Genomic DNA, 14,810 nt, shown 5'->3' on the forward strand with positions numbered 1-14,810 from the left:
GGGTTCTGCCAGAAAGAGAGTCTAAATAACTCATAAAAACATCACAAGTAATCCACTCTAGTCCATCAGTTAATGTCTTGTTAAGTGAAAAGCTATTTGCTTGATGAGCATGTAATGCTATTCTGATGAACAAACAAACTCACATCTTTGATAAAAGTTTTAGCAAAATATCATTTAAAACACGGTGCATTATTATTATTGTTATATATGTATAAAAATCTGCACTAATTCTAGGGCACTAATCGAAAAGGCATGTTTGTGATTGAGTATGTGAACTGTTCATCTGGTCACATTCTTGCTTCTTGGAAGTGCTGTCAGATGTTTGTGATAAAGTGATCACTAGGCTCACACTTCGTCTATTACAGTGCTTAAGAGGAAGTGCTGTTATGTCTGTTGTGCTCCTGCAGCATAATGGATGTCATCATGTAGGACAGAAGAGCTCATAGCAACCCTTGGATCTCCTGAGGTACAGCTTTAAATCTTTTAAATCTTTTCCCCTCAACTTGATCGCTCAGCAAGTTTGGAAGCCTCTCCCATTTGTGAATCTCAGAGTTTGGGGTAATGAATTATAGATTTGAGTTTTTCCAAAAAGAATGCTGGGGAATTTATTGTAACTTTTTTTTTTTCTTTGGTCGTAAGCACTCAGCTTTCATTAAAATTTAAGAATTGAGTTTTTGCTTGACTTGTACCTAAAATGTTCAGAGGCTTTTGTCACAATACAAGAGCACTGAAATACCAGTCACACTTAAAGTTTGACTTTGTTTACAATTTAAATATAATGAATAGTGCTGTCAAATGATTAATCACGATTAATCACATCCAAAATAAAAGTTTTTGTTTACATAATATATGCGTGTATGCTGTGTATATTTATTATGTATATATAATTACAAACACATGCATGTATACATTTAAGAAAAATATGTTATGTTTATATATTAAATATATTTATATATAATATAAAATATAAGAATATAAATATATAAATGTATATACATGTAAATATTTTCAAAATATTCACTGTATGTGTATGTATTTATATATACATTATAAATATACACAGTACACATACATATAGTATGTAAACAAAAACTTTTATTTTGGATGTGATTAATCGCGATTAATCATTTGACAGCACTAATAATGAATTATATCTTTAAATTATAAATATTTTATCTGCAGAATATCCCCCACTTGTGATGTACTTTAGTTGTTCACAGTCACTTATGTATTTATTTGCTTTATTATTGCTATCTCTTTCTACTCTCAACGTTTCTATTGTCGTTTGTAAAGATTCATAGTCACACTTTATTTAAGGTCTAGTTCTCGCTATTAATTACAGTAACTACAACTTTTGCCTTAAACTCCCAATTACTGCTTAAGGTATTACTGCTTTGGATTAGGGATGTAGAATATGGTCATGCAGAATATGTGCTTTTTAATACTAATAATAGCCTATATGCTAGTAATCTGCATGCTAATAAGCAGTTTATAGTGAGAATTGGTCCCGTCATTAACTTTCATTTATGTTAATGTATGTTAGTGTATTTTATTTCTTTCTTACAATATCTGAGACCTCAATAAAAATTTCGGATTCAAAATTGTTGAAGTTTTGTAAATGTTTTTGTAAATGTTCTAAAAAAAAATTAATAAAATGACATATCATAACAGTATAATATTATGAAAAAAAAAACATATAAACAATAAAATTCAAATTTGAAAGATTGCCATTGCAAGTAGTCATTAATATACCTATTAAATTTGTAATATTAATATCAATATATTAATGATAATATTAATAATATTTCAAATTATTTTGAAATTGTGTAATCACCTGCATTAGAAGTGGTTTAGAAGAGATTATTTGCACAAATTATGGATCCCCTGTGCTTTTAGGACTGCAAGTTCTTTTTAAAAACCCAGATAACATAGAAAAAACAATACCTTATGACATTCTGAATCAGTTTGGCTGTTATTCTGACATCACCATCTGTGTGCAGCTGAAAAACCCCAGATCACTTAGAGAAAACAATACTTACAACATCAGAACATCTCTGAATTGTTACTCTTCAGTATTTCACCCTACACTGTAAAAAATAAAAACCTCTCCAACTCAAAATTTTCTATAGTCACTGGTTTCATCTAAAATTTTCAATTGGCCTAATTGAATTTATAAAATTAAATTCACACTAATTCATTTTGGCCAATTGAAACATTTAGATGTGATCACTAATTCACACAAATTCAGATAGGCCAATTGGAAAATTTAGATGTGATCAGTCAAAAGAAAAATTTGAGTTGGAGAGGTCTGATTTTTTTTACAGTGTAAGCTAAATGTTGATCAGTTTTGGAGACATGGTCATGTGAATGCTTTCCGTCTTTCTTTCTTTTTATGCAAAAACTGCATTTTGAATGTCACCTCAGTAGGCCTGTGCACAAATAGTGTTTACTGTGACATCACATTATTATTTGTGACTGCACACTCAGTTTGCATGCATTACAAACAGACTTTGTATGATGGCACATTTCTCTCTCTCTCTGTCTCTTTCTTTCTTTCCACCCAATGCAACTCCAGAGTACAGTGATTTTCTTAGAGGACAGAGGACTGTCCAAACACATAAAAACCCATTGTCTGCCTGCAGGGCCTCTACTTGTCCAGTCAAGTTTGGTGTGTAGAGAAAAGTGGCAATGGTGGAAGAGAGGTATTCTTTGGATTTATCAGCACCCGGCTTTGCTAGTCCTTCTGATTGGTTGGACTCTGGCTGTATCTAAGACCAGAGTGAAAAATCCACAACCAATTTACAGTGGATTTATTAAAGGGAAATTGCATTTTACTATATTGTACTGATGCAATGGTGCATGGCTTGAATTTCAAGTTTCTGGCCCATTTTGGCTGATGCATGCATGTTTTTAAAGACTAGAATTCAGCTTTAGATTTTCCAATTGCACAAACCTAGAAAGGCACCTCAAAGTTTAATCATGATGCCTAATTCAGTAAATAATGTTAATTAATTGAATCCTATTGTAAAGTGTTACCAAAGAATCAAATATGTGGTGTATTTTATCCATTACCTTTTATTAAAACAATAGACCAAATCATTTGCATACCCTACTGTAAAGATGTGATGCCCTTAGAGATGTAGCTACTTTTGAAACCCATCTCATATTTTTTTGCCAGATAATGCAAGGTTCTGCAGTGAGGTCACAGTTATTTCCGGCAGCAGGGATTAAATGATGAGTTTTCTCATAGTGTGACTTGGTTGAGGATTAGAGAGACTTTGGGACAAATGTCAGAAGACTCCAGACTCCGCTTCCAGTATCCACCTGGCTCCATCATAACTAACAGTCATGCTGAGGCTGTGAAAGCTGTGCTCCAGTGTGCCACTTTTATTAAAGACTTATGATAGATTGGATTGGTTAATACTGGGATTTGAGACTTGTCGCTGAGTAAACAAAACACAGTAAACCTATGTAGCCAGTGTGGTAACAGGAGGCGTGCTATGATTCAAACCAACTCCTGACAGCTGTCAATGAATTTTTAATGGCTGTACAGATGAAACATATATAATTGGTGACTGAATATGAATATTTAATAGACTGAGAGATTGTAACTATTATATAATTTCTATATAAATTGCACAAAGAACTGGCAGTATTGTATGAATTGTAAATACATCAGATGCATTAATAGTGTGAATGTTTCACTGTGTGTTTAAACTTGTGATTGTAACATTAGGCAATACAATATTACATATCCTCTGCTTACTTTTTATAATGGAGCTGAATAAGAGATTAATAATTCTCAGAAAATTCTGACTAGATCAGCCCAAATGTTACGTATGGACTGGTTCATCCCTCTCGGTTTCTCTGAACTTTTAGTTTGACATGAGGAGGATGCTGGCCAAAAATGCAATAACATAAACAGATTGTGCAGATTGAATATTGCAGGCATATTAAGATTATCATTCATTACTTCCTCCAGGATTTTACAACAGCATGTCATTGTAATACATATAAACATTTAAATGAACATAGTGTTTCTGTGAATGTTTATTTCTATTTCAGGAATTCTCCTTAGGCGAGTGCTTTGTGTTTTTTAAGAGCATATGAAATTGAGTAATATAGGGATATTGGTTTGTGTGATAGACTAAAAAGACTGTTGCATGACATTTGCTTTCATTCTTCGTACATCTTTTATTGTTATTTTGAAAACTGGACCATTATTTGTTCCTACAAGACCATGTGATGATGAAAGCAATTATAGAAGTTTAATCTGTTTAAAAAGGTCTAAAGTTAGTTTATAATTTATTTTACTATATTTATTTATGATGAATTTATTTGGTGTATTTTTATTATTTTATGCCTAAGCAAATGTATATTGTAAGGCATTTTTTAGCTGTCATTTTGTTAGCTGTCTGTGTGATGACATTGTGGTCCCTATTAAACAGATTAAATAATGCATAATGTAAAGTACAAAGCTAAAAGGTTTCTGTACAACTTAGTTTTAAAAATTAAGTGGGAAAATATCATTGGCTCAGTATAAAAACAATAAGGAAAATGTGTGTTAGCAACTAAGACTTCTTGTAATGTTCATCATTCTGTCAAATGATGTCAAAAAGTATGGAAACAGCACCAGGCTCTTCATTTATTAATCATATCCTTTTTGAGGTGTTATATTTAAGACAGAGTGCTTGCTGCACAATGTACCTCACTGTAATTTATTATGCTAGACTTGTTCTTCCCCGGCATCCTCTCCTTCAGGGCTGTTTGTCCTCTGTCTGAGCCTAGGGCAAAGTTTAAATGGCCACAAGTGTCTCAATCTGCCTGCTACAAGATATAATGATAAAAATATAGACTAGCGTACACTTTTGAAAAATCAATATAGCACAGGTCTGTGTGTAAAGAAAGCAGAAGTCACGTGAGATTAGTATCATCAGCCTATTATCTGAACTTTCTGTGAACAGTAAAAAAAACAAAAAAAAAACAAAGGTCACATTCAAATTTAGATATTGAAAATGATTCACTCTGCAGTTATCTGGAGTATTTTTAGAGATATGTCATCATAAAATGTGCTAATGCAATTGATTTTGTTCTCAGTGTTCTATACAGAAACCTTCACATGCCGGTCACTATTGTATTTCCCCGAAACAGGTCACCTATTCGACTCTAGCAAGTGACATCGCCCCTGTGCATTTCCCTTACCTTTCTATTTCCATCTGTCTGTCCTACTTGTCTTTCCTCCAGGTGAACTGTCTATTTGAGAGCCGTCAAGGGGCAGCTCCCCCACCATCCCTTTCTTTTCTGGGGGGCAAATGCTGGTTTCTGTTCCTGCTAGTCCTCTGCCGCCCGCTGTCTGTCCTTGGCTTGACTTTGGTCAGAGGTAATGTATCCTTTCCTAATATAGAGAAACCAAAGACAATAAGACACTCTTAGAATAGAGCCTGGATTGTGGAGTCCCCACGGACGAGTATCTGTGCTGGTTTGTGGAAAAGCACTTTAGTGCAGTAGTGTCTCCACTAACTCTTGTGTGTAACTTTGTATATGTTCTCATAACATGTGTGGTTTCCATCTATATGTATTAAAGGTGTACAGTGAAACCATTATCTCCTGTTGTAATGACAAGTTGCTATGTCTTGTATAACTCAGAAAAATTGTCAAAAAAGTAAGAAAGAAACATATCAATCAATCAATCAATCAATCGGTTAAACAGCAGTTAGACTTCTTAATGGCACAATTGTCTGAGCTTTTTCATTAAATTTGGCTGTTTGCTTTGTTTTAGAAAAAAAAAAAGAATTTTTTGGTCAGAAACTGCCGATCCCTCACCACAAATGATAAAAAAGCTTTTATTTTACTCATTGATTTCATAGACTCCACTAACCACTGCATAATGTGCTTAGATAATCAGTCTAACAAATATTTTGTTTTGCTACTATTTTTTTAAATAAGTTTTTTATTATTATTATTTTTATCATTATTTTTTTAATACATTATTATTATTAGTTTTGAAGTCACTACTTGTGACTTTCTAAATAAGGTATTTGTTTTTGAAATTTTTAGTGTTCATATAAATATTGAATAACAATGAATTTAGTATAATGATGACGCTCCTTATTTTTGTGGAAACATCAAAAAAACTTTTTCTTCCACTTTTGACCAATTTAATGCATCCTTGCTAAAAAAAAAAAAAAAGTATTAATTTCCAATAATATAAATTTCTGACCCCAAACTTTAAACCGGTAGTGAATGTTTAAATGTTAAAGTTAAAATTTGTACATTTGTAAAAATATTATTAAAATATTAAATTCAGACCGTGATTCATCAATTGCTTTCTTTCTTTCTTTCTTTCTTTCTTTCTTTCTTTCTTTCTTTCTTTCTTTCTTTCCTTCCATCCATATTGACATTGTGAATGATGTGTGTCAATAGGTGTCTTTTGTCCTCCACTGGGGAGACAGGCATGAGTTACAGTAATCACCACAGATCTTTGACGTGATGAGGGAATTGATAACTTGCTGGTGGAAAATGGAGGCTTGTTTAAAAGAAAAAAGGGGCTCTTTTTCCGAAACAGAATACTTTAATGCACTCTTGAAGAAAAAGAATTGTAAATAAACTTGACAGTGAAAACTTGAAGTGGTTTGGCAGATGATGAGAGGATTTAGATGACAGTATTTGAGATTGAACTGGGGAGGATAAGATCTCAATTAGGGCTATTAAGATCAAGTTTAACAGAGATGAGAGCCGTTTTAAGATCGGTGTGGATTGGTTAATATTGATCATTTTGGAAAAGTCGAAATGAATCGCTTGTTAATGGCTAAAGCTTTGATTGTGTGTGTGTCTGAGAATGGATGTTTTTAACAATAAATTTACAAAAAAACGGATATAATGCTTGCATGTTTTGAATGAAACATGTGAGGTGAGACAACGGAAGGATGAATGTGCTATATAACAGGAGGACTGAGTTGACGAGAAAGCGCCAGAGAGAGAAAAAGAGAGAATAATCCCTCAAAGCCCAGGAGGATTAAGCATCCAGAGAGCATCACGCCATATTACAGAGAGATGTTTTTAACCTCAGGTCAACTACCCAGAAACCACCTCTCACTAATTTCAGCACAGTAGGAGGAGAGCAAAAAGTGTCCATTTCTGAACAAGTGCAAATAGCAGCAGTAGATTAGCTTTAAGAAAGAAGAAATAGAGACAGACAAAAATGCTGCATGTGCAACAATAATTAAATTTTTTAATTATTGTAGCTAACAGTATTTGTCTGTATTCTTTTGACTTTTCATTTATAATATTTGTTTTTGTTGTGGTTAGATTTTGATAGATTTTTAGATAGATAGATAGATAGATAGATAGATAGATAGATAGATAGATAGATAGATAGATAGATAGATAGATAGATAGATAGATAGATAGATAGATAGATAGATAGATAGATAGATAGATAGATAGATAGATTGATTTTATTTTAGGAAGCCTTGAAGTATCCATAGATGAACAATTGCTTTTGAGATGAATGGGAAAGCTAATGTAAAGGTTTCTCCCTGATATTGCACACCTTCTTTGTTGATTCCTTCTCATGATAATATTGCACACCTGGTCCTCAACTGTGCACACCTGGTTCTGGTCTAGTTAGTTCCTCATTAACCGTGTATATGTATACCCTTGTGTTTACCTCTTGTTTTTGATCAGCATGGTTGCTGTTTTTGTTTCATGAACCAAAAGTCAGTTCCACCACTGGGCATCGGATCAGAGGCAGGTGCTTCCTGAAACATTTGAAGGGAACTTTCATCTTTCTCAGTCAGAAACATCTGCCATTGACTAAGATAGAATTTAAGATGAATGTGATCTGACGTATCACAAGTATAAGTTTAATACGTAATGTGAATTGTAAAGACACAGATGAAGCAATCTGTAACTGGTTATATCAAAGGATGGGCTATCAAACAACATCAAAGATAAAAAGAAATGGGCACTTTCTGTGGACATCATAGTGGAAATCAATAAAATTTATTTGAAGTATTTGTTCTTTTAAATGCCAAAGCAAAAACATTAAGAGTGAACATCAAGGAGGGAGATTGCTGAATTAAATTTAGTTTTCACACAGTTTCTTGATTTCCCCCATGCATATATTTGGAATAACATGTACCAATTAATTGGAAGCATTGTTAGATAATGGAATTATATCTAAGAGAATAAACAGTGTCGATGGCAAATCATAGCACCTCTTTGTCCTTGAGTAAAATTACCTGCTCTCAGTCAAAGCCTTTGCTTGAGTCTGTCTATACACTCTCAGAAAAAAAGGTACAAAAGCTGTGACTGGGGCAGTACCTTTTCAAAATGCACACTTTTGTACCTTTTAGGTACTAATATGTACACTGTAGGTACTAACGTGTACCTTTAAGGTACTAACATCGACTGTTTAGGTACAAAGGTGACCCTTTTGAAAAGGTACCACCCCAGTGACAGCTTTTGCAGCTTTTGTTTTCTGAGAGTGTATCTATCTAGACGCAGAGAGCAAGGTGCCATACAAATTGGAAATTTGACCACTAATAAACTCTTTGTTTGCAATTATGTGGATGCCACAATTTTTAATTCAATCCTTCTCTAAATTATGCCTCTGGTCCCTCTAAATCAGGGATAGGCAACTCCGGTCCTGGAGGGCCACTATCCTGCAGAGTTTAGCTTCAGCCCTCATAAAAACTCACCTGCTTGTATATATCTAGTAATTCCGAAAACACTGATTGCCTTGTTCAGGTGTGTTTAATTAGGGTTGGAGCTAAACTCTGCAGGACAGTGGCCCTCCAGGACCGGAGTTGCCTATCCCTGCTCTAAATCATAGTGTTTCACTTTGGGCTTGATCAGTCATGTGTGGTTCCTTTTCAACCGTATCTCTTTCATCCTAGGAAACACACTTCCTGTTCGACTGCTTCATTCGGTGCCGAAGGACATATGTGTGGAAGAATCGTATCAATATTAGGTCTACAAATGACAACAATAATAATAAAAATGTATGTATTGCCATTGGATCTAATAATAATAATAATAATAATAATAATAATAATAATAATAATAATAATAAATCATTTATTAAAACACATTTTAATTAAATTAATTGTTGTTGTTGTCAGTGGAACATGTGAAATATAGATAAAGACAGCCATATGCTTGGCTTTTTATTTTATTTTAATTTTTTTTAAACTCCAATTCTAATGTTCTAATGTTCCAATGTTTTCAGTTAAAGTATGTGGGCTAAGAGAACCAGTCTCTTTTTTTCAGCTATTGATGAGCATAACTTCATGAAATGACGGCTGTGAAATGCTACAGGTGAAAAAATGTCTGTGTCACTGAGATCTTTTAAATTCTAATTCACAAAGATAGTCTTGTTTTATTGATAGAAATATTTTTTTTTTTTTTTTTTTTTTTTTTTTTGCTGCATCTACAAATTGATATAATTTGCTGCTAGGCTCTAAGCAGAGTTTATTACTGTGAAGCAATGCAAATTGTTAAAGTCCAAATCCTGACCTGAAGCATGTGAGTGAACTGTAAAATGTATTTATAACATCACACAGTTTGATATATTTCGCTGAACTGAGAGCAGAGAAATGATTAAATGCATTAATAATGTTGACTTCTAATGGATGTCACCATCTGACTATGATGGAAAGTAATTGAAAAACTTCTGGGAAGGGAGAAAAAAAATTCAGGATTCTCATTGAAATGACTGCTTTAAGTAATTTTGTATAATGAAGCACTTATTTCTATTAAATCAAAGTAATTTAAAATAAATAAGAAAAGAGGTGAGAGGAAAGAAAGAGATGTCACCTATTGGATGAATGGCAAAATGCATGTGTGAAAACTTAAAACCTTTCATATCAGTCACCTTGTCTGTTACCACATGTTCACAACAGTTTGCATCATTTAGTATGTGTCCTGTTTCTATTCTTCCATCACATTGTAGATATGGCATTAAGTGTGTGTCTGTGTTTGAGCCACTGCACAAAACATCTACACTCATCTGTCTCTTATTTTAACCTCCTTTCACCAGGCATACTTTGTTCTTCTGTTACTCTCCATTTCACACTATATTCATATTTTAACATCCTCTGTGAATTTCTTTACATTTCTTTCCATTCTCTTTCTAGCCAACTAATGGTGAAAGGAAAACTGCTATGAACCATTTATTCCATTAATGCTGGAATACTTTAAGAGGTATTTAGACACTTAAAGAAATAGTTGACCCAGAAATGAAAATTTGCTTACAAACTGCTGATAAAAGCATTGTGTTTGTAATAAACAAATCTAATAAGACTTTTTTTTTTTAACTTCTCTCCTCAATCCATAATATTAATTTCTCCAGTGACAAAGTTATCAGGTGAGAAATATGCACAGATCAAACACTGTTTATAAGTGTAAACAGTTCTAAACATATGTTGGTGGATTTAGATGTGAGAGGACAACAGAAGATGGACTTTTCACTGAAGTGTTATGTTTTTGTTTTGTTTTGTTTTGTTTTTTGGTCAGAAGCAACATTTTTAAGTTAAAATGCCTTAATGATTGATTTGTCTCTTACAGGCACACAGCTTTTCACTTCACAAGACATTGATTGATGGACTGGAGTTGTGTGGATTACTTGTGGATTATTTTCATGTTTTTATCAGCTGTTTAAAATCTCATTCTGACGGCACCCATTCACTGCAGTGGATCAAGTGATATCATGTTAAATTTCTCAAAATCTGTTCTGCTGAAGAAACATTCTCACCTACATCTTGGATGGCCTGAGGGTGAGTAAATATTAAGCAAAGTTTTAATCTCTGGGTGAGCTATTCTTTTAAGTAACAGGAAACTGACCATACAGTATGTGACTTGGCAGCATGAATGGGCAGAATAAATGCACATCTATAACTTTGAATTTGGTTTAGGGCATGGGAGGTAACTATGACACTGCACTGTAAAAAAAATAATAATAATAATAATAATAATAAGTGTATGACCATTGATCAAGGGGTTTTCCACCAAAGACATTATAGTCAGGTTGACAAGAGCAGATGACTTGAAACGTATCAAAATGGTGAGTCACTCATGTCATTATGGAAATTCACCTAAGGCATCTAACGTTCCACATGAAACACATGTGATATTTGCATAGTGATTCTGCCTGCTGCATTCAGACCTTTTTTTAAAATGCATATTAAAGAACCAACTGTGGTGAACAAAGGTGTTGAAAAAATATTTTATTGGTAAACAATTACTACACAGATGTATATGGAGCATCAAGACAATATGAGGCTAATAGCACATCAAAAGACAAACTGAATTACTCATAGATTCATAGCAGAGAGAAAGAGAGAGGGGGAGAGAAACAGGTGAAGCACAGATCACAAGCTATAGATGAAAGTAGAAGGGGGGCTAGACAAGGACCAATGTCACATGGGCTGGGTAAACAGTGGCTAAAGAGCTTACACTACCTTGTTTTAATCTACCATCCTGTGTAAATGTTAGGTAAAAATAACCAAACAATATTTTCACACTTTGTCAATCTGACTCAGGCCTCTTTGCTGATGCAAGCAAATTGAAAAAACCCCACTTCAACAGCTAACTCATCATTCTCCATCTCCCACTGGAGAATCTGAGACTCTAAAGTCTTGGGTTATAGACAGAGATTACACCCAATCTGTCAGTATGTGTCCATTGCAACTCGGTCCAGTATAATCCAGTAGGCTCATCACCCACTCTTTGCTTCTCTCCATAAAAAGTGCATTGTTGTCCTAGCAGTGGCATTAGGCAAGCAAGCCATGCGGTCAGTTGGAGCCGACCCAGCTGCTGACACAGTGCTGGCTGGAACAGTGCTCAGTATTTGACGAAGGAAACACAGAGCACCAAGCAGCTTTATCCCTGCAGTGTTTAACATATTTCAGGGAGGGGAAAAAAACGTTTCTGTTATTTGAACCTTTAAAGTATATACAAGATCTGCAGCTGTGTGGTTTTGAAACAAACTCATGGTGCATGATGAGAAAATTCTGATCAGGTGCATGGAACTGCTGTGATTCTCAAACTGAACAGCTGAGAGAAGATATAGGGGAGTCTGAGTCAAGCTGTCACACCTTTTATAGTGAATATTTAATAATTTATATAATATTTAATCATATAACTTATTTTGTATTCTGTACCTTGAAGTATAAGCTGTAAAAAGCTATTAAACATTTTCACTGGTACTGATTATTCTATTATTAGTAAATTGTATAATGTATAACATTTGAATCAAAAATGACCAATGAAAAAAAAAAATTGTGACAACTTGCCCCAACCTGACATTTATGCAAAATAGCCTTCTCCTTGGAGCACAGTTCAACCTTTTGGATGAAAATTAATTTCATTATATATAGTCAAACCAAAATGTATTCGGACACCTTCAACATTTTTCACATAATCACAGTTTATTTGCTTTTGTTAAAAAAAATGGTAAAAAAATATGACAAGAACTCTAGTTAAACTGTGTGAGTTCAAATTCATCTTGATAATGTCAGATAACTTTGGTAATGAATTAGGTTGAATAGCTGTCAGCTATTAAATTTAAGTACATAGTTAGATAATACAAATTTAGGTCAACCAGTTACCAAGCAATGGTTAATTTTGTTCAGTCTGTGGTGTAAAAAGATCACATTCGCAATTAAAGAAAAACACTTAAGCAAAACATGCTCAGGTCAGAGTGTCTGAATAATTTTTGGTCTCAAATTTGTATCAGTTTTACTGGTAGTCCACTGTATGAAGAATTTTTGAGTATAATATGTCAGAGTTTACTTTATTTTGCTATCCTCACTTATTTAAATGAAATATAGTGTCCTGCACCCACTAGTAAATATATATATATATATACATACACATACACATATACATATATTATTTAGACACCAGATGTAATTTTTGATATATATATATATATATATATATATATATATATATATATATATATATAGATAGATAGATAGATCTGGTGTCTAAATAATGTTTGGTTTGACTGTAGCTGACTGAATAACTAAAGGCAAGTCTGTATGCATATAAGCTGTAGCATAAATATAGTAGTATAATATTTCAATTTTATTTGAATTTATATCAAGACATAAATTAAATAAAAATTTCAATTGATTTTATTATTTTTTGAGGACAGAATTTAAAAAAAAAAATCGAATATGTATTATTATTGTTGTTGTTGTTGTTATTTATATATTTTGGACATTTGACAAAAAAAACTTATATTTACTAACACTGACAACTAGGCCCGGTATAAACTATAGCCTATACTACTATTTGTGGGGCATATCAACAAAATAACATTTTTGAAGAATTCTTGTTTTGACAGAAATACAAATGTGAATTCAGCGTATCTTATCGCATGTGTCTGCTATTAAACCAGCAAAAATGCTACCAATAGAGGGTGGCGATGAGCAGAGGGTTTTGTTTGCGGTAAATCGGACTATAGCTCCTCCTTTGAAATCCACCAACAACTGCCCCTCGTTCCAGCCCACCTATCTCTCTCTCTTTCTCTCTCATTGCATGGACTTCATCCTAGTGCACCATTAGAACAGATGCGTTCCAGTTTCTCCGTCTCTCTCTCTCTCTCTGACTGCGTTCACTTCCTTACTTTCACCCCTCCCTCCCTCTCGAGTTCTCTCCTCCTCTACATCCTCGATCTCTCAGCAGCAGCAGTTTGTGTCCTGAGAGAACTGGCACCAAACTGACGCATCCATGGGGCGCGCGCTGCATCTTTATTTCACCACATTACAATTTGAAGTCATATAGGGTAAAAATTCACGTCAACGCAGCAAACACACACTAGAGTCGTTCGGCGTTTCATCTTCCGGCTTAAAACTCTCAATCGCACCATATCTGTGACATTTGTAGCTGTGTTGAGCTGTGGTGATGGATGGGGATGCGTGTGTTCGCGTGTGGACTCGACCGCTGCAAGTGATGCTCCAGCAGAAGAAGATCAAAGCGCGGAGGAAAAAGCGTAAGGAGTTGTTCGGAGGACAGATGTGCTTCATGGGGTTGCTGCTGCTGGCGGTGTCCGGCTTGTCCAGTTTGGCCGAGAATTCCGGTGAGTTTCGGTTCAGGATTTGTCAGGAATGTGTGTTTGTGAAGGCGGAGGGGGGTAATGGAAAGTTTTACGGGAGAATCATACTCACACTCTAAACTGTTTTAGTTAGAGAACCGTATCGCGTTACTGCACTGAGTTAAAGGGAAACATGCAGATTCACACTCTGAACTGTTCAATAATGTATGGTTCTCTAAAACTGTTAAACTTTACAGAATTGCACAGCTGTTTTAGATCATGTTCGCACTGCTTAAAGACTCATATAGACTAACCCCTTTAGAGATGCACACTTAAGACTGTTAACTATTTAAAGAAACCTAATCACATAATTAACAGTTTCAGAGAACTGTATACTAGCACTATAAACTGTTTAGAGAGCAACTGTTAGAGAACTATTTCATCAACCGTTGTAGACAACTGTAGCCTATCACACAATGAACAGTTTTAGACAGCCAAACTTAATACTGTTAACTATTATTATTATTATTATTATTATTATTATTATTATTATTATTATTATTATTATTATTGTTAACAAGAACAAAATGTTTTAGAGAGATGTATTTAGCCTATTGTTAACTATATTACAATATTTACTGCTTTGGAGAACCGTAAAAGTGCTAGAGAACTTAACTGTTTAAATGAACCATATAGGCATACTCTACATTTAACCATTGTAGAGAACTGTACTCAAACTGTTAACCACATAAACATACATATATTC

At 34.0% G+C, this 14,810-nt stretch overlaps 1 protein-coding gene across 1 annotated transcript in view; it reads left to right on the forward strand.

Annotated features, from left to right (window-relative positions):
- The first annotated feature begins 13,528 nt into the window (after positions 1 to 13,528).
- Positions 13,529 to 14,810, forward strand: part of LOC122139427 (sodium/potassium/calcium exchanger 3-like) — a 74,368-nt gene continuing 73,086 nt past the window's right edge. Inside the window, exon 1 of the mRNA XM_042736990.1 lies at positions 13,529 to 14,089. Coding sequence (XP_042592924.1) covers positions 13,915 to 14,089 — 175 coding nt within the window. The 5' untranslated portion in view covers positions 13,529 to 13,914. The remainder of the gene's footprint in view (positions 14,090 to 14,810) is intronic.

The sequence above is a fragment of the Cyprinus carpio genome, chromosome B13 (assembly GCF_018340385.1).
Source record: "Cyprinus carpio isolate SPL01 chromosome B13, ASM1834038v1, whole genome shotgun sequence".
Classification (NCBI taxonomy): Eukaryota; Metazoa; Chordata; class Actinopteri; order Cypriniformes; family Cyprinidae; genus Cyprinus; species Cyprinus carpio.